Here is a 27,982-nt window from a genome sequence, read left to right as displayed (position 1 = left end):
ACCGCAGGGAACATCCTTCCACATACACTCTTTGTCTCCTGATATCTAGCTGGACATGTTTTTCAAGAAGGGGGCTGAAACTATAAAAAGGAGGGACAAACACCCCACGGCATCCCCCCTCACATCCATCATATTCACTGTACCTGAAGAGACAAAGGAAGCTTGGATTTGATTGGACTTGGGGGAGGGGTCCTGATCTGAGAGTTTGGTCTGTAATGCTGCTGGGGCATGAGATGAGAAACTTTGCTTGAATCTAATATAGTTTAAGTTAGGCATTAATGAGTGGCTTATTGTTCTTGTTCTTGTAACCACTTCTGATTTTTATGCTTCATTACTTGTACTCACTTAAAATCTATCTCTCTGTAGTTAATAAAGTGCCTTTTTCTAATCCAGGGTGTTCAAGTTGAAGTATTGGGTGACTCCATTTGGGGCAACAAGTTCCTTAAAGGAATTACAGACTCAGTATATCTGTACTGTCCAGAAGAGGGCTGGGGGAAAATCTGAGACTGGGAGTGTATTGGGGTCACCCTGTGGTAAACTTTAAGGCTGGCAAGAGCTAAGGTGTGGCTGGCTGGCTAAAGCACACAAATAGGCATAGCTGGGAGTGACTGACTTACACACTGGAGGCTGTTTGTGAGACGGAAGCCATTGTAAAGGGTACACCAGGTTAGAGGGCAGGGGTGACCCAGCTACACATGAGCCTGGATTGTACCCTGGTATGTCACACCTAGAACAAAAGCCCAGAGGAACAAAGAGAAAGGGAAGAAAATGGGCCATGTAGAAAGAAAGGAAGAGCAGGGGAGTGAGAAAGGAAAAGAAGCAAATAAAATAATAAACACTTTTAAGTATAAGCAACCAAATACCAGGAGTATGAGAGTATAGCCCACTTTTGCCATTCTTATTTTACTGAATATATTGGTGATTTGTTGATACACAGTTTGAGGCACTTTATAAATGAGAGAGATAATTTAGATAATAGACCCTCAGTCCCTTTATCTTTCCCCACATGTCCCTCACCAATCCTGCTGCTCTCCTCTCCTGCTCTTGAGAAAAGCGTGGCTTCCCTTTCACATTCCAAGCTCCACTGTTCAGTGCCACAACTCCTCATGCCTGCCTCTAACCTAAAGCCAACCATCAGCACACCTTGTCTCCTCACACAGAACTACTCTGAGAAACATGATGGTTCCTACCCGCCCCAGACCTGACCTCACAGTGCAGTACACTGACCTCCTCCCTGCTGATCCTTATTCAGAGAGTCACACCATGAATGTGAGGTGGATGGAGACAGGCTATGCCAACAAACCAGATAGGCAAAGGAGGGGATCCCATCAGAGGAAAGGTCATACTAGAATTTGTTCCACCGTAGAGTCCTCCCTGAGTCCAGCTCCCAATGGCCAGAAACTCAGCTAACAATAGATATTCTGATCAATACAATGGTCCCACAGATACTAGCTGTCACTCAGGTGACATCCACCAGGCAATCTGATAGATTCATTAGGGTTAGGATTTTCTTCTTCAGTTTGAATTAGTATAGACTATGGCTCCTCAAATCTGTAGCTGGTTTTTGAAACTATCACTTGTAAATCTTAGTAGGCAACCAGCAACTGAAATATGTAAGTCAGAGTTTTTATTCTCATTCTGAGTTGTTTCTGCTTTCTGGCTATTGGTGGCTTTTCTGAGTGACTTAAAATAAAGCAAGGGTAAGTTTTTCATATGGCAGTATTCTACAGGTCTGATCCAGAGCCCACTGAAGTTAATAGAAAGTTTCCTGTTAACTTCAATGGGCCAAAACTTTTATTCTACTAATAATGAGTTGATTTTCCATCTTTGTTTCCAAGAAAGCAAAACAGGAACTGGTCAAGTGAAGCTGAGATCAGTTTCAGCTGATGAGTGATGGTTCTCACTTGTGCTTCCTTAGAAGTGTAAGTAGAAAATTTAAAATTAATTACACATTATTATTTTTTTTGCCCTTTCAAGCCTTGTTTCTGCAGATAGTATGTTGGAAAAGCTGCCATACACAATCACATGGGCATGCATCACACACACACACACACACACACACTCACCCAGTTGCTGAAAAAAACTGTGGAACATATTTGTTGTTATTTGCAACATTTTAAATGACCAAATTATATATATTTGAATTAAATTAATAAATACTTTTACAGTAACATTATTAAAAACTCAAAACTCAAACATGATAAAAAATCTCAACTTTTTCCAAGAGATACCCACACAGTTACCACCATCATTCTACATGCAGAGAAACACTGTGGTAATTCCGAGATCTCTGTGTGATGACTGGCAAAATTGCCAATGACCTTTTAAGAAAACTGTCAATGATGAAGACACATTTGCAGAGCCACATTTCTGTTCACAATCAGGGACAAAGGAATTTTATCTTAAACTAAAATTATATGCTGTATTTTTTATTACATTTATTCAGATAGCAGACACAAAATACCCCAAAATGTGGCCAATACACTCACCAAGAATCAATGGTGTCCTGCTGGATCAGAACGTTTATTTTTAATTTTAGAACAGTTCTTTTTCACAATCAGCAGCATTAACAGTAACAGATCTGGTGTTTTGTGGTATGAGGAAAATGTCTAAAGGGTCCTAAACCTTCTGAATGGAGTACTGTAAATTGAGTGGTATCTAGCCTAGCTAGGGCCAGTATCATCAGAAATATTTCTTTATTAATGTGAGCAATTAGACTTCACCACACAATCGACTTTGAATAATAAACTTGCGGAATTGCTGAATGTTCATACATAAATGTTTCTGGTACCTTTGGCCATCACCAGCATCTATAAAATAAGTGATCGAAGATCTACAGGGTCAGGGTCTGATTCTCATTAACACTAATGCTACTTTATACTACTCTAGCAATGTAAACGGTTTATAAATGGGTGTAAATATACTCCTACTTTCCCTTTACTCTGCCAGAATGGTGTAACACAGCCTTAGTGTCAATGAGAATCAGGACCTCAGAGTTTGGGTTCTGTTTGGATCAGCACTGTAAAATCTGGAAGAGCAAAACTTTTATGTGAACCTTTCAGAACATCAAAAAAGTTATAGGTTTTGGATGAAGGTTATCAATACATGAGGTTTCTTATTTTATTAATTCCAAATCACATATATTATACAAATTTATTGTACCACATGTGGCAGGTTCAAAAGTCTTTAGACACATCATTGATACTTGAGTACAAGATGGGCCAGCTATTGGTTGTCATATATGGTTAGTCAATGTGGTTCCTGAGGAGAACATTTTAAAATCTAAAGATACATTTTGTTATCATCTATGGGGGATTATTATGGATTCGTTAAGGCCATGTAGGTAGAGATGGATGTTTTGTGAATGTAGCTTGAATAAATATGCTGAAGGACATGTGACTTTAATTTGATACCAGTGTCATTATTCCCCAATTGAGAGGCATAGGGAGGCTCTAAAAATGCATTTCTAATAACCTTATACCAACCATTCAATCCCAATCACTTTAGAAACAAACAAGAGCCTTCTCAAAATCAAAAATATGTCAAACTAATGTGATCTCAAAATTTCTGCCATTTTGGGCTTCAGTCTTGTGAGAACATCTCTAAGTCTTGGCACCGCTGAAAGGGAAGCCTCACATATATTTGGCCTCAAACTTTAGTCTGAACGTAATCTGAATTTCACTATCTCTGTCCATCTCTCGCTATTTAAAGTCTGTGAGAGATCCTTAGCTGGTGTAAATCAGCACAGCTCCCTTGGCTTTAAAGCAGCTATGCCAATATACACCAGCTGAGAATCTGTTTCTATTTTGTTACTGCATGTTTTAGTAAATGTAGAACTTTCTAGTGCCAACACTTGGTGGGAAATGATGAGAATAGGATTCTTACTACTGTATATTAAAAATTCTAGTGAAATGGAAACTAACTTAAATTCTTGTTTTACTGTTTGATGTAATTATTTCAAGTTAATTTAAGTTGAAACATATTGTGTAATGGTAAATTGTAACATTAAGTGATAGACTTCCAGCAGAAGCATCAAAAGGAATATGCATACGGAAGGCAAGCTGCCACCTGGAACTCCTTGGCAGAGCAATTATTGCACTGCCCTTAAGAAGGTGCAGCATTTGGTCTCCTTAGTCATTGACTGACTCAGTTCTGCCATGGCCATGACACCTCACTACCACCTCCCCCCCATTCACCCTCACAGAGGTGCAATGCACTATCTATCCTTTACGCTTCGCCTTTAGTTCATGTATGTTTTGGATGATGTTGTTAACTTTATGGACTGCCACCACAATGAGACCTCTGAACTAGAAAAGGATGGTGGATTCAGTGTATTAAAGGTTAGGCTGAACTGTAATACAAGTGAGTTCTCACAATGAAGTTATGCCTAACAGTTTTAATAATTGCTTAGAAATTTCCTTAGGTCTTTAGGATTTGTGGCTCTATAGGTGAAGAGGTTGAGTGAGATTATTCTTTGGCTATCTGCATTTACTGGACATTTTTGCTTCAAACAATGTTTTTAGGATTAGAAATTTCTTCTCTGACAGTTTGTGGATCCTTGAAGGGACATGACAACTGGTTTGTGAAAAATACATACATAAACAACTCTGAAAATACCCAGTCAGTCAACAGGTAAGTCTGATATAGGATATACAGCTACATGCATGGTTTCAATAGTAATATATGGTTTTTGTTATATGGTTCCTCAAACATTTTTGATATCACAATAATCACAAAAGCAAAGATAGTGTGTCACAGAAACCTGAAATATCTACTGTTTATAGCCTTACATTACGATTTTCCTAGGTAGGGGAAAACTGATGTTTAATGGATAAAAAAGGAAGCTGCAAATTAATGTAACTGCTTATTATATTTTTCTGCTAAGGCAACAGTGCTAGTGATCCTGTAGGAGTTTAGCAGCTTAAAAAAAATGTTAATGCTTCAGACAGAGCTGCATTTTAGGCTTGCTCCTTATGAGGAGAAAGCCACTATTACTGTTTTATAACGGTATCCCCTGAAAATAGCCTAAACTAATCTTTAAAACTTCCAAAATGTCTGCATGGACTAAGTACTTCTGAAAAGTAATTCCAGACGGTGGCTGGGAGTTCTGTTAGGGGCGGTCTGAGCCTGCCATACAATCAAAGGGACAATGTTGTCCCACGTTCATTATCTTCAAAAAATTTGCATTATTTCTAACACTCTAAGAGTGTCAAATGTGGTTGATAATGATGCTATGTGAGGGCACAAATCTGACCTAGCTATGCCATCATAGCTTTGAAAAATTACCTTTTTTCCTACTTGAGGATAGATACAAGCCATAGTTGTTAAGTATGCCTACAGAAAATATTTATATATGTATATATAAATAAATATTTAACATATAAAGCAAAAATCCTACTGCCAGCCAGCATACACAAAAAAGCCAGGGTAAGCGATAAAAAGTGCTTGTTTTTTAAAAAGTCAAATTGCAATCACAGCATTTTAAGTAATGTTATACAAATTGCTATATACTGTAGGTTGCATTTCTGAGCCTGAACAGTACTAAAAGTTGCAACTAAGGACAAATGTAAAGACACTTGTTTAGAATGCAAAGGCTTAGTCAGTATTATAAACAATATGGCAATCTGCATAGCATTACACATAATGCTTTGTAATGTGATTTTGATTTTACATATTGATTTCCACACAAATGAACAGGCTTGACTATAGCCCTATTAATTTCAATTTTTATAAAAATAAAAGAAAAATGTTGAGAAAACATCTAGCAAATACATTGATAGAGTTTAATGGAGATTAATGCATAGCTATGACATTAAATCCATACAATCAGATGTTCACCTTACCGGGTGTTAACCCTATTTAAAAAAATATTACAGGCAAGGCTGATGACACAGCCTATTGTTAAAGTTGCCTGACATGTCCAATTATAAGACCTTGCTTTCAGTTGCTTATTACTTGGCTAAACTTAAATCTTGTGGGTTGACATTTTACAAGCCAGGTGTTTGCCTCAACTGATTTTTGGGGGGCAAATTTTTCAGGCTCCTACATGTGACGTGACTGAGCAGTTATCATCCCCACAGAACAGTGAAGCATGCTTCCTCCGGAGGTGAAGCCAGACTTCTGGCATTTCCTAACTCTTGCGTGCTTGCCTTTGCAACCGTAATAACATTGTTTTAATGTAGTTTTTGTATGTGTAAAATAGAATAGATTTTAACACAGAGAGTTTATATTCTGTTTCAAATAGATGGAATTCACATGGCGAATCTTAATATATCACCTATCCAGTTTGTAATTACATGCTTATTTAAAGTCCCATCACACCTAAATGCTTAAAGTTAAGCAGATGCTTAAGTCCCACTAAGGCCAATGGGACACAAGCACATAATTAAGTGCTTTCTTGACTAGGGATGGGCTTAAACATCTGTCCAAGTGCTTTCCTACACTGAATTAGAGCCTCAGACACCAATATTTCTTTAATTGAATTTTCTCTAAATGAACCTTCCTCAAAGAATGCTATGCAGCTATTTTTGCCCTGAAAAAAAAAATCAGAGTAAAATTCTCAGTTTTACACGTATTATCTTATCAAAATAAAACAGTTTAGTGTTTCCTATAAACAGTGTATAATGGGCACAGTAACGATACCTAATTCATTATTACAAGTGAAAAGCTGACTTCGTAATTTACATTAAAATGAGTGTGTTGGTCTTATTTTACCACTCAGTAAAATCTTACAAATAAATTGACAGTCATGTTCAGTGGAACCCTGGGCAGTTCCAATGGCTTGAAAGAGTCTATTCTAAACATAGAGACTATCTCTGGAATTGTACACTCATCAAGTGTAGAAGAGGAATGACAGGCATTTGTACATGCTTTTTATAAATATCCTGGCATATATGATGCTAGATTTCAAGTATATAAGACAACACAGGAAAGCTATGAATAAGGTTACACTCATGTCTCAGAGTTTGTCTACCAACACAAACTACATGAGGTTTGATCTCACAGGGGTCATATACTGAAACACCTGAAGAAGTGGTAAGATCACGTGGAAAGCTGTATGAAAGACCCGAGTGTTAATTATCCATTAAATCTTTGTTTTGAAATGTCCCTAAAGAGATGGTAAATATGTCGTGAAAGTAACAAAAAGTGCTGCTCAGTCACATCTGTATAAGCTTCAAGCATTGCCATCTCACTCCTAACCTTTACTCACAAACCACTGGACAGTCACGTGCTTCTAAACTTGACCTCATCAACACTTTGGATTCTGTGAAATAGACACCAAAATGAACATCAACAATACGATTCTGCAAATTGCCCCTTTGATGTTTCAAGTCTGCATGTTGCAGTAATCTTACCTTTGTCTGTGGGTTTTAAAACAGTGGTTTATATTATATCAGTTGTGAAATCCTGGGCATTATGAATGGCTCTATAAATCAATATCAAAAGTTGCTGTTAACTGTGTACAGTGGGTCCTGTGACATCCTGTTCCAAAGCGAGTGATTCATACTATGTCCTATACTGTGTTTGTCTACTTCATCTGAGGCATGCACAAAGAAAGTTCAGCTTACCATGGGAATGTCTGAATTGTGATACTGAGCATGATCATTGCTGTACAGTGCCTGCATTAAAAATGAGGCATTTTATGTGTGATATCACAGTTTCCTCCTATATTCAGAAAAGAGTATGACTGGTAATTGCGCAGTGCTGTGGCCCCTGCTGGCAAATGTGATCCTTTTACTGATGACCACTGGGTTTCTCATTTGCTCCACTGTGATTATTATCCCGCCTGCAGATGTTCTATGAGTAGGAATGGATAGGCTGCGGTATGCCTATGTTGAGAGATAACTTTGTATTGAGCGCTAGAGCAGACCATGGATATGATAGGTATAAGGTGGCAATGAACAACAATATTTACACTAGATACCATGGTGCTGAGCACCATACAAATGCTGAAAATGGTTTACAATCTATCACAATATATATATGTGTTACCTTGGATACAAGGCTTGCTCTGTATGCAGCTAACTGCTTCAAATATTCCTTCTTAGCAGCTTCAGTTTTCTTTTTGTATACCTACAAAAGAACAAAGATCATTAGTAAATGAATCTGTGTCTATATGCAATTCCAATTCATTTCATTGCAATTTCATCTGTTTCATGGATCTTCAGAACATCCTTCTAATTAAACAACCATTCCTATTTCTCCAGGTTTTTTTAGGAGAGAAAGAGTAAGTAAAACACCAAGCATTTTAAAAAATATTGCTCACAGTAAAAGAGCTCCTTTGCCTACAGAGTGATCCTGATATGTTTGACTGAACTGAGGACATTTCTATTGGCATGATAGCTTCAGTTGTCAAAGGGATGTTAAATTCGGAGTATAGTTCCAAACTGGACCAGTGGGGGTGCTCTTCATTGTGTCTCCCATCTGGCAGACCAGCTGAACTTCTCTGGAAAATAGGAGAGTCGGTGGGTCCAGGACTGCTGAGTTGGGAAGAAAAAAGGAAGAAATGAGATGCAGAGGACAGGGAGGGCTTGGGGAGATATCAGTGTCCTTCAGCATGACTGGGAGACTTTTTTCCATTATTAGGTAAACTGTTGGACAGTCAGAGAAGCCCAGTCCAAAGGAGGTCAGAGGCAAATCAGAGGCAAGCTCTGTGCAGAAACGAGAAGCTAAGGAGCCATGAAAAGAAGTTAGTGTAAATCACTGTTCCAATCTTGACCTGCAAAGTTCTGCTGAGTTCTTCAAGAGAGTGTACCTTTTCTTGTATATTCCTCTCAATCCACTGTTCTGCCTACAGTGTAACTAACACAATAGCTTAAAGAGTTAAAAGATCCAGTTCAAATTTCCCCAGACTTCAGAACTGAAGGTTATTTGCAGGGATTGGCAGGACACCCAGACAAAATTATAATTGGAGCATTAAAAATATAGATAGATACTTGGAAAGCTAGCACCTGTACAGGGGTACACAACCCTCCCAGCTGTGGAGGCAAGCTCCATAGAGGCTAATTTCTTGCCAATGTACATGCTGACAACCTAAAAGAGCCTTGCACTGTTGCTAAACCGGCACCCAGTCTCTGATTAGTTGGACTATGCACTCAAAGTGCAGCGGATGGTAAAAGCAACTTAAAACAAATTTGAGATGTCCTCATAAATTCTGCAGGTGTGTAGGACAAACACACACACACATTTCCTTTACAGTAAGGTAAACTTTATGAAATTTTAAATTGATCTCTTTTGATCCTCTTATTCTACAGTAAAGCCAGAGTATTCTCATAATGGAGAACACATGGAAGCTGCAAACTGCACATACACTGGACAATACAATTCCAAAATACAAAAACAGAGCAACAGTACTGGGCTGGAAGGATCTGGTGCTACATCATTTATAGAAAGAATATTCTTGTGAAATATCTTTTATTTCAGTGAAGCTTTGCTTTCAGAGAAAGAACAATCCTCTGATCTAGGTTGGGAAAACTCAGAGGTTGCCTAAAGGATTAAAGATTTTGGGAAGCATAAAATCATGATGGAAAAAGAGGAGTCCTAGGATACCAAAATTGTAAAAATCTACACAGAGAGGAAAAAAGATTGTTTTTAGCTGTGCAACTGTGTGTGTGCATTCTTGTAATTTCTTCAGATTAGGATAAATATATGGTATAGGCTGAGCTCATATTGTTTTTCAAAGAACTGGGAATAAGTTACTTTTTAAATTGTGATTGTTTGCAGTTATAGGGCAAATTTATTGTTTTTTTCAGAAAACAAAATGAGAATTAGTTGACAATCTGTTCCCAGGTGCTAAAACGAATTAACTTGACTTACAGAACAAAGATGAATTCAAATTATATTGTACTTTTGAATACAGCTGCATCGTTTTGCTATCCAGATTTTAAAACCACAACTGAGCGTAATAACATCACATACATAGAGACAAGACATTTAAAAGATCACATAGGTTTTTTTTCCTGATATTGTAGTCCTGATTCAGCTGATCAGAAGTCTTATTTTGCATTACATGAGTATCAAAATTTTATGCAGTGTAGTTGTAGCCATTTTGGTCCCAGGATATTAGAAAGACAAGATGGGTGAGCAAATATCGTTTTTGGACCAACTGCTGTCCATACAGAGTCAACTTCTGAGCCATACAGAACTCTTCTCCTTTCCCAGATCGGAAGAAGAGCTTGAAAGCTTCTCTCTCTCACCAACAGAAGTTGGTCCAATAAAAGATATTACTTCACCCACCTTGTTTCTCTAATATCAAAATTTTAAGCAGGCCTACTGTGCATTTATAGTCAAAGCATATGGAAAAGTTTCTCAAAGAGCTGGATTTCCTCCTTTCCCTTTCCAAATTGTGGTATACAACAAAGTAATCTCATTTTATAGCATAAACCTAACAAGAGTTCTGGCTTGTACCCAAACATCACTATTGCATATGCACTTAATTATATAGTCTTCATTTAATTATTTCCCACCTATCCAGCCATAATATTCAGCATTAACCATACACATCATTTTTCATACCTACTTTTCTTAGGCATTCTCTCAACCTGGTAATTGCAGTATAAACCCCAATTAGCACTATTTTTTTAAACTGACCCTGATATAGGATGTCACTATGAGTACTATGGCACACAACACTTTTAATATTATTCAGAGGCAGATTTACATGGTTGGGTTTCTCATTCTGTTTTTTTGTATCTTTCTCAATGTTTTTTTGCGGAAATCCCATTCCAGCTGATTTGCATGTAGTGCAGTTCTATGGTGCAATGGGTATTTGTTATGGGGCTTGGGCATGATGGCTTGGGCTCTTATTATTATTATTATTTTTGGGTCTTCTTCAAGAATCCTAATATTTACGCTATTTGTTAGTGGGTGGGTGATCCTGACAGGAAAAACTGCACCAGTATTTCCCCTGAGTGTTCCTGCCAAGGGCACCCGTTCTCAAGCTTCTCACTCGCCAGCTGTTGCCTTTCTTGGGTGGAGACCCATTTCTCATTCCCTTCTGACCAGGGTATTTCCAGGCACAGTTCCCTGCCTTCATTGTATTAGCCTCTGCAAAAGACAGTCTGTCTGACCAGGCTGGCTTGCTTTCCCTTCAGAGATGGCTAACAGTGTGAGTGCCCATAGTTATACTTACCGCACAGCTCTTTTTATGCAAGCCAATTTTGTTCTTAAAGTAAAAGCAGAAGAGAGAAAACATATTAAAAACAATAAAAGAACCTACACGCATGCTAATAAGCTTACCAGAGATCACCCTGACCCTAACGTGGGCTTTGGCAAGAGCAGTCCTACAACACCTCACCCAAGGAAACCTCGTTGTGATTTCACGTTCATCCCAGCTTCATCTCGGAACAAGCACACAGCCTTATGGGGCCTCAGTAGGCCCAGTTCTTCCAATCCTCCCCCAGCTGCCCTTGTCCATTTGGTGGATCAGCAAGAAGGCCCTGAGTCTGTTTAAACCAGGCTATTTATCCAAAAGTCCTTTCTTTGTTGGTCCCTGGATAATCCAGTTTGAATTTGTATATGTGAGCCTTGCCAGGGAGATGGCTTTAAAGGCTGATAACCAGCGGAATTAGAGCAGCAACCCCCTCCTACTAGAGAAGTTACATACAATAACACAAACACAATTATATTTTTAATACAATGGATCCCAAATGTATTAATCCTAATTCAATATTGTTTAACTTAATTCAAAAGTTTATCTTAATTTCATAAGGTTTGTCCAGCATATTGCGGGATATTGTCAGTCTATCCCACTGACATTGGCTGTTGAAATATTGATTGCTGATAGCTGCAACACAATGGGGTTGGGGTGGACAGGTAGACTGGGAGTTGGCTGGTATCATCAGTAATGATAAGATTTAGTGTGTAGGACATTTTTCCAGTTGAGAATGTACGCATCCGATGAAGTGAGCTGTAGCTCAAGAAAGCTTATGCTCAAATAAATTTGTTAGTCTCTAAGGTGCCACAAGTACTCCTGTTCTTTTTACGGATACAGACCAGCATGGCTGCTACTCTGAAACCTGTCATAGATGACACTGGTAGCTGGTACCCTGGGTTTTGGCCTGGGCTCGTACATGGAATTTAAGCAGATGGGGAGACTAGGTGGGTGGCACTAGCAGTTTTAGCGGTATGTGCAACAGGTATAAGCAAGCCAAGTGCCCTTCCCATTCTGTTTCAGTCGCTGCCAGAACTTCTAGCCCTCAAGCTTAAATACATCTTTGTAATACATTGAGTAGACTTGATGCCTTATAGACATTTTAAAAAGGCAAAAAGCTCATATCATCACTGAATTGTACCCGTGACAATGGTTTAAACTGTTTTGTGCATCACAGTTAAGATGGTAAGGAATTCCGAAACACAGAAATACATTAAAATTGTCCTCAGTCTGAGAGGGAGATTTCTGTTCTCTTGTTTAAGAGCAACAAACATTGTAGCTTGGTTATAACCTTATGTTGCCAAGATTTACTTTTACTTTTAACACCTCCAAAACCACTGATGAGGCTTATGTTCGCCTCTGAAACAAGTAAGCACTGGTAAACAAGCAGCTTGGATGGCAGCACATTTTTATAGAACCTGGCCATTTCCAACTTGTTTTTTTAATTAATGTGATAATTAAATATAAATTGACTGGGTGAAACCCAGTTGTTCCGACAGCTTCCTATTTCTGCTCCTGGCTTAAGTAGGGCCAGTGGGACGATCTGACGCTCTTGGGACTCTGCCAATTGGACCTCAAGAGCAGATCCTCACACTGGGCTGGACCTTTGTGGGTCTCAGGTAAGCAACTGTCAGCAGGCTGCCAGGGGGAGGGTTGGAGTGCAGCGGCTTCCATGAACCCTGCTATCCAAGGTTTGAGAGCCATGGGTCATGACATCACCGCCACCCCCCGCCCCAAGGGGTTGCATTTAAAAATGATGGGACTTCAGACTATGGACTGGGGCCTTGCGGGTCAGAGCTATATCTTTAGGACAAGACGTTGGCCTTCACATTTCTGATTCCAGGGTGGTAGGTCAAGTAAAGTTTAACTGGGAGAAGAATAGGGCCTACTGAAACTGTTGTTGCTTTAGGGTGCTGGCCTCACACAGTTACTCCAGGTTCTTGCGATCGGTAAACATTTGGACCAGATGATGGGCCCTTCCAAGTAGTGTTGCCACTCTCGAAGGCAGTCTGAATTGCCAGGAGCTCCTTGTCAAATATCTTGTATTTGCTCAAATACCACTTAGCAGGAGTAAACTTCCTTGTGAGGTAGGCGATGGGGTGCAGTATTTGTTTGGGTCCGTGCCTTTGGGAGAGGACTGCCCTGATCACTATACTAGGAGCGTTGGCAGAATTCTGACAGGAGAGTGACCTGCTCTCACCAGGGAATGAGGGCATCATGAAGGGTCAGTCAGGAGATTCCAAGGATCAGGGGAAAATTGCACTAGCAAGGAAACCTGTAGGGTCTGAGCTGTAGAGGCATTCATAAACTTGTCTACTGCTCTCCAATCAATGAGGGCCTGTTGGAGGGGAATCCATCAGGCCTTCCCCAAGATACATAGATGGATAGGAACCTGCCAATGAAAAGCCCCTGGATGGGGCTTTGGGTACATCTCAGAGAGGACTAGGGTGTGGGGAAGTTCTCTTCTTTCAAGGCTGAGGCTCGGTGCCTGGACCGGTTTGTTTCCCCAAACCCCTTGGTGTTCGTACTGGGCTGGCCAAGATGGCATGGCCAGGTTCACCACAGTAGAAGCACAGGTGGTGCTGATGGTGCCATTCCTTTTCTTCAGATGGGAGGCACTGACAAGCCAGATTGGTTTGCATGGGTTCGATGGGCAATATACAAAATTCGGAGGTCATGGTACGCAGGTAGGGTGGGCTGCAGGGGACCTCTTTTCTCCTCTCTTCGTTCTCAGAGCTGATTATCTACATGGATAGTGAGGTCCACAGGGATGTCTAGGCTGGTAAACATCTACATAGGCCAATTTGTCTTTGATTTATGCCCACAAGCCCCACTGGAACTGCTACATCTTCAGGGCTTCATTCAACTCTGCATCTGTGGTAAGGCGGTGGAAGCGCGTTGCATACGAGGCCACCGTGCCTTGCCCCTGCTGGAGTCCCTCAGCCATTCAAGCTCAGTGTGGATCATTGAACATGGTTGACATTGATTGGAGAAAGAAATCCCAGTGTGACAGCACTGGGCTATAGCCTTCCAGCAATTGGGAGGCCCAGTCTAAAGTGTCTCCTCTCAGCAGGCTGATTACCAAGACGACCTTGGCCCAGTCAAAAGCATACTTGCACAATGCAGTGTGGACACCAGAGCCCTAGGTTCGAACACAGGTGAGAAAAATGTTAACATAGGGTTAAAATACAATATAGACACTGAAGCCCAGGGTTCCCTAACATGGGTCAGCAGACTCAAGTCTCACTAGCCCTGGGCTTACATTGCAGTGCAGATGTACCCTGAGTGAGCAAATGAACAGTACAATCTGTCCAAAGGGGTACCCCAATCCTGCTGGAATACTGGACATTCTTTGGCCTACAAGACTGAGAGCAATTCCTGGTACATTCAGTGTTCTTAGAACCTGTAACTGTTTTATTTATATTTTTTCTGTAATGCTTTTACCCTCAGAATAAATTTATTTTATATTCTAAAGGCTGGTTGGTACCTAGTGTTCACTGTTGAAACCTCTGAAGAAAGGTTAACCACAGAAGCTGAACCCTGATCAGACCTGCTGGGGAAATCACAATGAAGTACAGAGGGACTGCAAGCCTGGTCTGGAGAGACAGAGATGTAGGTCTCCACCTAAGAGAGGTGATGGCTAGGCAGGAAGCCTGAAAACTATGACAGACGTATTCCATACATCTAAAAAAAAGAAATAAATGCTCTCTGTGAAAGTCGTAATTCTAGGAGCAATGCCACCATCTCAGAGTTCTTTGAGTGATGGATGAAGTGATGTTACCCATGGAAGTACCTCTTCCAAAGAGTGAGCTTACAATCTCTGGAAAAATATTACTGTGCTGCTCTCCAGAGTTGAATCCAACCTCCAAATCTCCATCCCCAGGCACGGCTGAATGGGTTCCTTCAGGCTCAGAGAAAGCTGAACGTTTGCCAAAGCGGGAGGCCAGTGTCCAGTTTTAATCCTTTAATTTTGCAGTAGAAGCAGCACCCAGAACTCTGAATCCCACTAAAATGTAGCTGTCATATAAACAATCCACAGAGCTGGTTAATGGATAGTGAAATATGCCACTATTTGACTTTTAATCTAGGTACAAACTGTAACTGAGAGAGGCTGAGGGCTAGCTCTACAGTTCAGCAGTCTCTTAGATGACATAGTATGAAAATGACACTGATGATATATTAGAAGCTTGGAGAAAAGAATTCATTCTTTCTGGCAGGCAAAGTTAAGGTCACAAGCCAAATTCAGCTCTAGTATTAACCAGGTTCAACTCAATTGATTTCACTGGAGCTGTAGCCACTGACACCAGGGCTCAATTTGACCTCATGAGCTTGCAGTTTATAAGGTGAGATTTTGGGTTTTTTTAGATCAAATGCAAGTTTTGGATAACACCAGCACCCACAAACACAAACATTAAATGTGTGATTTACGTGGTAATTTCTTGTACTCAGCTGTACTCTGCAAAACTGGATCTAAACCCAAATGGACTACAATTAGTCTGATTAAGTCTCGCTGAGTACACAAATGATTTAGTGCCTGACTCCCATGGACTTTTAGTCTAGAGAACGGAGGGTGAGGGAAGGATGAGGAGGAAATTGTGATTATTATTTATACTACAGTTGCACTTAGAAGCCTAGGTTCCATTGGGCTGGGCATACTACAAACACATAACAAGAGACAATCCTGGCCCCACAGGTACATGTAGGATTTATTTAGTAGTAGTGTCTGTTGTATGCACCACTTGGACATTTGAAATTCACCCCTGTGGAGGGCTACCCTCTCCACCACTTTAGCACTTTAGTGAGGCTTCAGAAAAGAAAAGGTTGGGCTGGAAGGGAGGCCAGTAGATCCATGAATATATTGACTAAGTGGCCTTATAGAGGGTGTGCAGCAGTTACTATTCTGATGTATGTGGCTTGGGGGTGAATTCAATCTTCCCAGTCCCAGGCTGGAAATCGTGTTTACCCTGGCAGCTTTGTGTGAGAGGGATGGGTTTGATCTGTAAGAAATTTTGTGAAAAAATGAACTGCAACGTTGAGGTCTGATACTGCCCCCTTCTGAAGTTAGTAACAAAACTATGCACCTCAATGCGAGCAAGATTTGGCCCTTGCAGAAACTGTTAGACTGCTTAATCACGTGTAGCATTTTGATACCTTAACAACATACATGTATATATTTTATTGACCTACTTGTGTTCCAGTTCATTAAGCCCAGCTGTTCTCAGAGGAAGAGAAAAAGAGCAGAAAGCAATGGGAAGAGGGATCCAACCAACTAAAACAAACTGGAATAGTTGTTTTAAATGCCTCATGTGTTTATCTAGCACTTTCAAGGGAAAAAGCGGTTTTATTACAGAAATTTGCCAGTAAAACATGGGTTTCACTAACAGAAAAGGGGTAAAACCAACGATAACAGCCTTTTTGCTGTTATAAATAGGGAGGAAGGAGGAAGCAGTTTAAGCTCTACTGATAGCAAATGGAGGAAAACACTCCCTCTTTCTTATCAGCCATTCAAGTCTCAACAGTGAAGTAGTTTTTCTTGTGGCTGTTTCTGAATATATTTTGTTTTCTAATTCACAGTGGCAGAATATACAAACAGATTTGTCTCTACTTCTTATTCTCGTTTACACAATAAACAAAAAAGATTAAAACCCTCAATAATTGTATGCTACCCATAAATCTGAGGATATATTTCAATAATTTTGTGATCTTTTTCAAAGCGTTTCATATTTATCCTTTGGAGATTGTTTTATAAATGCATTGCTAGTTTAAAAAGTAAAGGTTGCTAAAAGGGAATTTTAGTGTGTGACCTCAAAGCAGGGGAGAAAAAAACAACTCAACTCAGTACTCTCTTTCTCACTGCATGTGGTAGAGGCTTTACTTCATAAGCAACTAATAATGAATAAACTGTGAATAAATGTTTTGAAAATGTAACTGCATATTCTCACTTGAAAATATGCACTCATTTTATACTATTTCAACAACTATATAAGTCCCTGCAGAAAAATATCTTGTACGCTCTAAAATGCTAGAGGCAGATCCTTGGGTGGTGCAAACTGTCATAGCTTCATTAAAGTCAGTGGAGCCTGGCAATTTACCTTACTTGAGGATCTACCCTGCAATTTTAAAGACACAAAGGGGTTTAGGTGTCCAATTCCAACTGAAAGTCAATGGGAGTTGGGTTTCTAACTCCCCTTTGTGCCTTTGAAAAATCCCCCCCACCCACAGGTTGCATATATTACATATATATGATCAGATTATGTTTTGCCCTGAACCAAGAACACAAGGGGCAGAAAGAATGTAAGATATGCAGGGGGTGAGCATATATGCTCACGGAGAGGTGGTGTTCTGAAGCTGGCCAAATTTGGAAAAGAGCAACATCTTTCTCTCTAAAAGGGTGTGGTGTGTGGGAATTTCAAATGGCACAGTACCTCCCAGAATTCCTCCTTGGGAGATGCAGGGAGTTCTCCTTTTAATTGCTCTCCCAGTGCAGAGCTGTGCCTTCAAGGCACATTTGAGCCTGGAGTAACTTGTGAAATCAGCACAGAGCCTGGTTGCATCAAAGTGAACTTAATGTAAAAATATTCAGCAGGCACCATTTTATCTTTGTAAAATGCCAGTATTTTAAAGGTTAAATATTGGACACTACTTTTAAAGACAGTTCAGAATTACCAGATTCCCCCCTGAATTAGCTAGTTTTCTACTTTTTTATTACACATTTAAAAAGCTGTGATCCAAAGAGAAACTTTTTAAAAATTGCTGAGATTTTTTTTACACACCCATATATATATATATATACACATACATACACATACACCAGAATCATTCTGGGTTATTTTTAGTGGCCAAGATAGAAACTCTTGAAAGCTTGAGGTTTATAATGAACATGCTAACAGCATCACAAATGTTGATACTAATACAGAGGGACTTCAATTTACTTAAGTATTGGTAACATACAATCCAAGTTCCATCAGATGATAAAGAATAAATTGCTGCATTTATCTAGTGGGTGTTTGAGCACCAATGAGGAGTAAATTATTTGATTTTGTGGACTCAGAGGATTTGTCAGCTGCCTCATAAGTATAATTCTGGCTCTTCATATTCCTGCTGCTTCTAATTTAGCAGGACAGGCTCATAATTGAAGCAAATTAACTATTTACACTTGTCACTTCTACCACGGGAAGAGGACACATCAGCAGGAAAGAATGAGTGGGAAATTAAATTCTTCCCACTTGTGTCAGATCTGCCCTTATATAAACACATTAACAGTAATTTCATGAGGCGTCAAACATAGGAATAAATACTGAGGGATAAAATAATGAGGTGTTGCTATTGAGCTGAACTGTTGTAGCTAATATTACTGTGTATGAATTATGTAGACTGAAAGCAGGCATATGTTACAGCACTTAAAACTGTTGCTTTGCATGTGCTATCTGATCATTAAGCTTTGGATCCCTAGGTAAATCCATCTTTCTTCCTGCTGCAAGGGCCAGTATAACATTTAAGTAAATACAGACATATGCAAACATTATAATCTGTACATAATGGGCCAAATTCATTCCTGGTAGAACTTCACTAAGTCAATGGAGTTACACCAGAGATCATCTTTGTGTATTACATTCATTTCCATTTTTAGTATAATAGCATGTTTATTTAGGTCTTTGGCGGAAGCTTTAAAGTCACTTACTCTAATGTAAACAAGAACGTTTTGTTTGTAATTTGCTAAATCTATTACAGCCTTTCTGGGTCTCCAATTAGAAGCTTAAGGTTCATTTGGTACATTTACATCTGGTTCTGATTTTAAATGACTTTCCTTTTTCACTTAAGAACAGAAAATGACCTAAGCAGTCTTTTTACCCAGTTTGAACCAACCTTCTATCTGAAAGCCAGAGAGGCTCAACTATTTAGTATGCCTAACTTTGCTCCCTAGAGGCCATTTTTCTCCCCTTTGTATAAAAAATATGTGCAAAGGGCAATGATGTACAGAAATCAGCTACAAAAATGGGATGCAAAAGAGCATGCCTTTTACTCAGGAGAAAAAAATGTTTGTAGTAAAAAGGAAAGGGTAGAAAAGCCACTGAAAAACACTAAAAATTCTGAATACTATGTTGAGGAAGATGTGTACTGATTTAATACTGGTAAAGCTGATTTTGTTGGCATTTTTATGAAACAAAAAAGAGAATTTTTTTTTCAAAAAAGTTTTTAATGAAAAATGGGGGAAATATTATAAGTCCTCCCCTATTTTTACGAGCTCTAGTTACGGTAGAGGAGGCAGTATTTAGGAGGAGGCTGCGGGGTATGCAAAAATGTGCAGATGTGCAGCAAACATTTGGGAACCCCTTCCAGTCACCTCTAGACAGACAGACAGACTCTCTCTCTCTCTCTGCAGATGGTCCCAGCATGCTTGGAAATCCATGGAAACAGCTATAATATGGGGCACTGAAGTGCAGATATCTGCACACAGCAAGGGAAGAATACTTGGCTCCTTCTTTTCTGTAGTAAGTTACACTGTCTTTCCTGGGTAGCATGGTCATAATGTGCTGTGTTTTTTAAGCAGCGCCCCACCTATTTCAATTAGGAGTCCAGCTCAAAAAGTAATGGCATCATCTGATTCATAGTATTTCTGCTTTTTCCTGATTCCTTCCATATTTCCTCAAATCATGCTTCCTCTGACTTTTTGTCGTTTGAAAAACTTTTGTAGATCTTCCCACAAACTCTTTTAGTGGTCTAATCTGGTATGGTATCTCAATAACTAGGTTTGGGCTGGCTAACTGAGTTCCCAAGCAGGATTTGTATCAAGCTCTGATACCGTTATTCATTCCATGGTGTGCAAACCATAGGAATATATCCCTTTTTTATAGCTAATGAAACTATGATCTGCATCATGATTTACTTGATCCAACTGCCATTCAAGTCAATAGAAAGACTCCTACAGATTTCAATGGAAGCTGTCTCAAGTCACAGTATATAGAAGATTTAATATATACCTATTTTAAAAGATATGAAATAGCTGAGCTGTTATTTTTCCTTCTCAGTAGTTGCCAGACAGTGGAAAAATAATTAACCAGAAAATCCCATCAGTACTTTTTAAACCTTATTGTCTCTACCTCATTATTATCTTCTTACATCTTATTGTGTGTTATGCTTTTCTTACTGATTAATTTATATTTAAGACAATAGAAAGGAATTCCAACTTAGGAAACTGTAATAATTCTATTTAAGTTCGTGAATAAGCATCAACTTCCAAAGCATAAAATCCCAAAGCTTTATGATTACTGAAATGAAAGCCTAATTCATAAATAAAGTACGTATTCCTATGAGAATCCCACACTTTTGTTTTAATTTCTTTTTGAGATTCTATCGTCATGGAAGCCAAACTCCATATAGTATGTTAATCCCTTGCTTTTTTAGAACCCAATTTTCCTACCAGAGCCCACTGATTTTGTGACAGTTACTTGTATCCTGAGACTGGAGTAGTAGGCCCTTAATATGGAGAAGGGCTAGCATTTTGGGGTAGCTTCTTGAAGACAACCTAGTTGATTTCAATGGGAAGGTCTGCTTAAAAAACAAATGGCACAGAATAGTCCTGTGTTTTCCTGACGGTTGTACTTTGCAAAGTCCTGCTAGGTTATCACCAATACCGTTGTTTGTTAGTCCCAGTTTATAGTTATACTCATTGAGCCATTAGGGTCAATGGGAGATTTGCTCAAGTAATTCTAGGGAATCTGACTGACAGCGCTTTAACAGCTGTCGAGTACTACAGGCACAATAAGTGCTGAACAGAAATATTGTAAATGTTGATTTTTGGATGAAAATAAAAAGGGATACAATTATCTCATCCTTTGACCAGCCTCTATAGATAGTTGAAGAATGGCAAAAGGTCAACCAAAAAACAACAACAGAAACAACTAAACAAACACCACATTTTTCATGGAACCATTTGTGAAAAAAATTACTTTTCTTTTACCAGCTCTAGTTTTGAGCAATTTTGATACAAGGGAATCAGTGGCCCTGATTCGGCACTGTGATCTGCATGGGGGGACTTCTGCACCCATGTACGTCAAAATGGGGGAACCTGGCCCTGGTGTTAAATCTAAGCCTGCTGCAGGTGTACTGGCACTTTTTTCTAGCTTGTAAAGATATCCTCTACCATGTGTTTTAGCAGTCATTAATAATGCTGCTTTTGCAACTTTCTTTAGCAAATATAAATGGTACATTTCAATAAATATGTATGTTGATAATCTCTAAGATGAATACGAGGAGGAGCCAGAGTCTACAAAATGCTGTTGAAACTGCTGAGCATTTCCTAGAAATTCCTCAGCACTTTGCAGGATCAGACCCTCAATAGAATGTAGAATTAATGTTGGTTATAAACACAACAGACCTAGCAAATAGGATTGAGAGTTCTTTTGGATCAGGGGCTGTATTTTATTCTGTTTATACCACACCAAAGAATATGGGCCCTGATCCTGATTGATGCTTTTAGGTATTACTGCAAGACATAATAAATTATAGAAATAAATACGCAAAATGAGTCAAAGACAGAGGAGCAAACATATGGTAACACAAAGTATTGTAATACGCCGCATATATATCTGGTTGCATTACTCTTTTCTGTTTGAATTCTATAGCATGTAATTCTACTGTTTAAAACTCTAATGGTTTTCCAAGGTTCAGCAGTTTAGCTTGAAGACAATGCAGATAACAAAACCAAATTCTGTTCTAATTTTTTTTCCAATACAGGAATTATTCAATTATTGCTTTCAGCTCTGAGCAGGAATACTGAAATTAAATTGGGAAATTCCAGGTTTTTTTCATGAAAATTGAATCTGTATTTCTTTTAGGTCTCTGATAAGCATGGGGACTATTTTTTATACTACACAAAAACCAACAGATGAGGAGCAAATTTTGTTTCCTCACGAATGTGCATTTTCAATTTGTTTTTGTTTATCTCCATTGTATGGTCCTGGACTATTGCACAGCAACTGAGATTTTCTACTCTGCTGGGGGAAGAAAACTTTATAGTGAGTTCTGGAAGGAAGAATACAATGATGTACCTAATGGCTAATATGATTCAGACTCATAAATAACGGTAATTATAAAATATGCTGGAAGAAAGACAGAGGAGTGGCTAAAGTGTTTTTGACCTGTGTTTTTATTACAGAACAGTAACATTAATTGGAACTAGAGACAGGGACTATTGTGAAGTTCAGATATGGATCCAAATTATCACCAGCTTCAGGGGAATCTGGATCCAGGATTCTAGTTTCAATTGAGATGGGCCGAAGATCCAGATGTAAGCTTTTGGAAGGGTGTGGGTGTTTGGATTTGGGGTTCTAGTGCTTGAACATCACTAGCAAGAACTCTGAATTTGCATCATTGCATGTCATGTGGGCAAAACTCTGAAACGGCGTAAAAAACATTAAGGGTGCACTATTACTGGCACACAGTAAAGGAGGAGAAGGTGTAAGCAAGGAGCCTAACCCCTCTTGTACAACCCATGAAAGGACCTACAATAATTACAACTCCATTGTTCTCTGATACTGCCCCCCCAACCCTGACCCTGGGACACAAGTCACCGCAAACGGAATAAGGGTTAGTCCTGGCCTCTCACCCACTCAGCACTGGCTGAGCACACCAAGGACCCAAGGCCATTTTTCTGCATGCTGAAGAGGATCCTGAGAGACAACCCTTCCTGCAATGCCTGCCTGTAGGTATCTGCACTAAGAAAAATACAGTTAAAACCTTTTGCTACTGAAATTTATTCTGAATATAGTCCATGTTTCGGAGCATAGAGCAAGTAGTCACTCTCATGATCCTGAGATGCAACATTCAACTATCATAGAGGAACTGCTGTACTGAAACAATCTAGTCCATCTAATCCAGGATCCTCCCTCAGACAGTGGCTGGGCACATTAGAGGAAGGCAGAAGAAAAAAACCCCACACACTTTAATGTACCTGACCAAGTGACCTCTATGATCCTCTGATTCACGAAGTTACCTTTCCTCCAGCTGAACTTTCTGGAACCCACACCTTATTTAGTAACAGTTTCTAGGTAGAACAGTTTTTTTTTTTTGGGTCAGTCATTAAGAGCCAAATTCTGATCCATAAAAGTCAGCAGTAAAACTCTCATTGACTTTAATGGGACCTAAGTACCTCTCCATACAATCTTCCAGCTGATTGGTTTTTTTTGGGAGGGGGTAGGGGGAAGGGAGGGTGTTAGTGAACGTAGACAACCAATTCTCTGAAGTCCAGAAGTCAGGACTTACAAAAAAGAATTTTTAGTGACGCTGTTTTTAATAATAATAGGTTTGTATCAAGATGCTAGTCAAATCAGCATGGAATTAGCACGGAAAATGAGAAACCTCTGGAACGTTCTGCTTAGGAAGTCTTTACAGTTCTTTGTTTCTGTCAATTAGCATAATGTCTGGAGATGCTGAAAAGGACAGCTTCCACACAGTGTTTTCTATTGAAATCAAATAAACACTGTATACATAAATAGATTCTGTGCTTTCTGTCTCCCTGCTGGTTGGCTGTTTACTCTGGCCTCTCCACCCTCCTCTCCTTCAGAGTCCCTCTGCAGCAAACCTCACTTTCCACTGTCCCTGCTCTCCATGTTGCATTCATTTTTGCTCGCTCCCCACTGTTCCTTACATTTCCCACTCCTTGCTTCCTGTCAGCTCACGTCCTCCCGCCACCACATTAAAACCAAACAATGACAACAGAGAAATAAACCTAACATGATGTTTGCCAACCATCACTCTGATCATTGGGTCCGGCTCCTGCAATGAGCTCCACACAGAAGGAACCCTGGAACTCTGACAAGGTCCCATTGATTTCAGTGGGGTTCTGTGCAGATGTAGGTCCATCCTTACAGAGCTCCTTACCGGATGAAGGCCTTTGCTTTCCCCCTCACCTTTTGTCTTTCTGATCTATTTAGATTGTCAACTTTTCAGGGCAAGGAATGTATCTTCATATATGTTTGCCCAGCATCTAGCTCAACAGAGCCCCTATCCTGCTTGGGGTCTTTGGGCACTACTGCAATACAAATAATAAATAATAGTTAACAACAATAGCTTTGGGGAGCAGAACCCTATATTATTTTTTACAGGTGATTTCCATCCTTTACCTTTCTTTTTCTTCAGTGGCAGAATTACATTGTAAAAAAATTAAACACACATTTTAATATGTTTGCAAAATGTAAGGACATTGTTATAGTTGTAATCAGACACTACAGAGTGTTCTGTTTCTGTGTAGTCATGATTCCCCATTGCAACCACTAGGCTTTCTCCATGTGCTTAACAATGTACCTAGGTGTATCTTTGTTATGCAACACAATGCATTCTGTCATGTTTTATGGATTAAGTAAAACATTTAATCTTATATTTCTAAGGTAGACATGCAGAAGAAACAGTGCCTTACTGGGAACACTATTACCATCAGCCAAGGCTGTACATAACTTAATAGAGAAAGACCACAATGGACCTGGAAGGAGGGAAAAGAGAAGTGCAGAGCTGAGAATGTGGAGGAAATTATTACTTTAACATGGACACAAAGGGGACCTATTCACACTGCTTTACATTCCACCTGATTGTCTCTTACAATGACTCCAGGTCTTTTTTCAAGAGAGTGCTGAAAAAAGCCACTTGATAGACCACAAATAGGATCCATAAAGTAAAAGAGATAAGGAATCAAACTTTTCCCAGATTGACCTATAGTTCCTTTTTAAAATAGAAACAATACCTTAAATATATAGCAGTGAAAATGCATTTGCCAGAGAATGGTCAGTTAACAAAGGACTATCAAATATTTAGGGCCTGAGCCTTACGGATCTTATTCCCTGTCACACTGCATAGCTCCCATAACATCTCATCCCATAGATGAGACACAGAACATCCCATTTAGTCTTTCACTTTGTACAATATTTAATGACAGCATGTATACAAAAAGAGGAGGAAAAAGCTGAACATATTCTCCCACATAGTCTGGGAAACTTTTGGGGAAGGGTTTGAATAACATATTGGTATCACCTCTTTGGTGGTCTTCAAGGAGTGGCTAGGGATAGACAGACTTTAAGCTTTCTGTTAAGTTGGAAAAGGGTAAAGATAATAATGAGAAAAGGGTAAAGAGCTGAAGGGGAGTATAGCTGGTTTTTAAACATCACTCTGGCAGTGTAAAGGAGCCTCATTGTAACTGAGTCTCAAGCCCTCTGACTTTGGCACACAAAATCCTAAAAGTAATGATATAAATTCGCAGGCAGAAGAACTAAAATACTCTTTCTAGTGGCCTAATAAACTGATATATGAAATGAGGTGGTAGTCCCCTGATAAGACACATTTTCAGGTTTACTTGGAATGAACAAAAGGAGCTGCTCAGAGTGGTTAGATGGCATGTACTTGATCACACTCTTCTAAAAGAAAGTTATTGATCTCTACAATTTATATCATGTTGTACCTGTTTTTGTTCCTCTCCCAAGCCATCCCACATCGAAGCTACAATTTTAGAGACTTCACCAAATGTAGCATTTGGGTTTTGGCCCTTGATGGCTGCTTGAGTGTCTCGGAAGAATAATGCATAGGCAGACACAGGCTTCTGTGGCTCATTAGGGTCCTTCTTCTTCTTCTTTTTGGGAGTTTTGGGTTTCTTTCCCATATCAGAAGCAGGTCGCTTCTCTCCTCCATTGACCTGTAATAAAAGTTCACAAAAGGACAGAAACTCATTAAATTGTGAATCAGACAAAAAAGCTCTACTGATCAAGGCATCTACAACCCATACACATTATGGATTTTGCTGGGGAAAATGGCACTTTTAGCTACAGTCTTTTGATAATCCAATGTTGACAGCATTTCACAGGGTTTCAGCTATAAAATGCATTATAAATGTTCTAGGTTATATAATGTTTTTCCTAAAATGGTTCATACATTTTGTTTTTATAAAATTATCAGCTCATTAATAGATTAGCTTGTCATCTTTTTATCTTTTCTGAGTCTTATAGCTAATGGTTGTTGAAGACCTGTAATGAGTAAAGCCATTACAGATTTCATTATACATTGACCACTAGTTTAATCATAAGAACCATTTAAGTAGAGTATAATTTCCACCTTATATTTTTCTCTCCCTTAAAGGACTATTTTAACCTATGGCTCAGTTCAATTCCACTGAAGTTAGTGGGATTGTTTCCAGCGACTTTACTGGGAACTGGATTAGGAATCGAGTGAATTGAGATTTAAAAAAAAAAGTAAATTCCCTTGTATTATTCTTAATCAAAATCAACAGAAACAAAATTTCAGCAGTTTAGGTTGGAATTTTTTTTGACCTATTGAAGGGCTCAATTCTGGTCTTATTGGAGTCAATGGCAGAACTCTCATTAGCTCTGCTGGTGCAGGATCATTCCCTTAGGTCCTGAATAAAGGAGCAAATGAGGCTTACGCATACACTGGATGAAAAGAAGAGCCTGTATTTGTGTGTGTATGCACACGCTTAAAAAATCCCCATGCCCTAGATCCCTCTTGTGGATTTCACTGCAGCCTGAAGATGTGCAAATCCGTAAAAACCCAACTGTCCTTTACCATTTAATATTTATATTGCAGTAGGGCTTCCAACAGGATTCAGGACCCCATTTTGCCAGATGCTGTGCAAACATATGCAAAGACACAGCCCTGATTTTCTAGTTGGTTCGAACTACATGGCACAAAGTGGCCTCAGTGGACTGGAGAATCTGGCTAACTTTATCTGTCCCAAAGGGTTTTCATTTGAAAAGATTCAGGGGGAGAGGGTTACAATCAATAGAGATGATTTTTGTCATTTTTTAATAAAGTGTGATCAGGTGACATGCTAGACTACAGGTGTTCCTAAAATAAACACAGACGCATAATGACAGTGGCTGCATATGGCTGTATATGCTCACTCTGGGACAGAGTCTTCTCCCTCTTCCTAAAAAGAAAAGGAGTACTTGTGGCACCTTAGAGGCTAACAAATTTATTTGAGCAGAAGCTTTCGTGAGCTACAGCTCACTTCATCGGATGCATTCAGTGGAAATTTTTTTTTTCCACTGAATGCGTCCGATGAAGTGAGCTGTAGTTCAGGAAAGCTTCTGCTCAAATAAATGTGTTAGTCTCTAAGGTGCCACAAGTACTCCTTTTCTTTTTGTGAATACAGACCAACACGGCTGCTACTCTGAAACCTCCCTCTTCCTGTGTGTCACCACACTGTGTTCAATGGGACTAATCAGGTGAGTAAAGTGAGCAGGATTTGGCCCATTGTGGCTTTTTAAGCAGAACAGCAATGGATGAATATAATTTAAAAAGGAAATTGCTTGGTTCCTAGGCACCTGGTTCGGCAATCAAATATGCAGTTAATGGTTTTGGAGTACATCAGCAGCACTAGAGAGAAGAGGAAAGACGTTATAAAACACAAGCTGCTTGTTTCAAACATGCAAACTACTATTTCACTCTATACTGTAGAAGAAACTACAAGATCAATAATATATGAAGGTGTGTTATGTGCACACAAAAAGAGCTCCCAGTGTTAATTTGACCATCCTAATCCAAATTTTCCAAACACCTCTAAGTAATAGTTCACAAATCCCAGGAGCAAGGAGGCTTGACAACTTCAGACCCACAGTTAAAGTTCCCACTATTGCTATTTTAAAAGGTTTCTTTTAATGCCTTTTTATTGACCAAAGGGGTTTACAAGCTTGTAGATATTTAGGATAGCAGGATGTCCAAACTACCATTTAAATATGTGATAAGTAATCGTAATATACATAAAAGGTAAGAGAAAAAAAGTCTTCTTGTAAACAGCTCAGACATTTTATTCTCCAACCCAAATAATCA

At 39.3% G+C, this 27,982-nt stretch overlaps 1 protein-coding gene across 2 annotated transcripts in view; it reads right to left on the bottom strand.

The window, feature by feature from the left end:
- The window catches only part of TOX (thymocyte selection associated high mobility group box), a 277,868-nt gene that overhangs the window by 24,076 nt on the left and 225,810 nt on the right, over positions 1-27,982 (bottom strand). For both annotated transcript variants that reach the window (XM_073331081.1, XM_073331082.1), the window contains 2 exons: positions 25,602-25,832; positions 7,993-8,073 (listed from right to left, as the gene is read on the bottom strand). In XM_073331081.1, the coding sequence (XP_073187182.1) occupies positions 7,993-8,073; positions 25,602-25,832 (312 nt within the window). The remainder of the gene's footprint in view (positions 1-7,992; positions 8,074-25,601; positions 25,833-27,982) is intronic.

The sequence above is a fragment of the Lepidochelys kempii genome, chromosome 2 (assembly GCF_965140265.1).
Source record: "Lepidochelys kempii isolate rLepKem1 chromosome 2, rLepKem1.hap2, whole genome shotgun sequence".
Taxonomy (NCBI): Eukaryota; Metazoa; Chordata; order Testudines; family Cheloniidae; genus Lepidochelys; species Lepidochelys kempii.
This window is presented reverse-complemented; position numbering and strand designations above follow the sequence as displayed.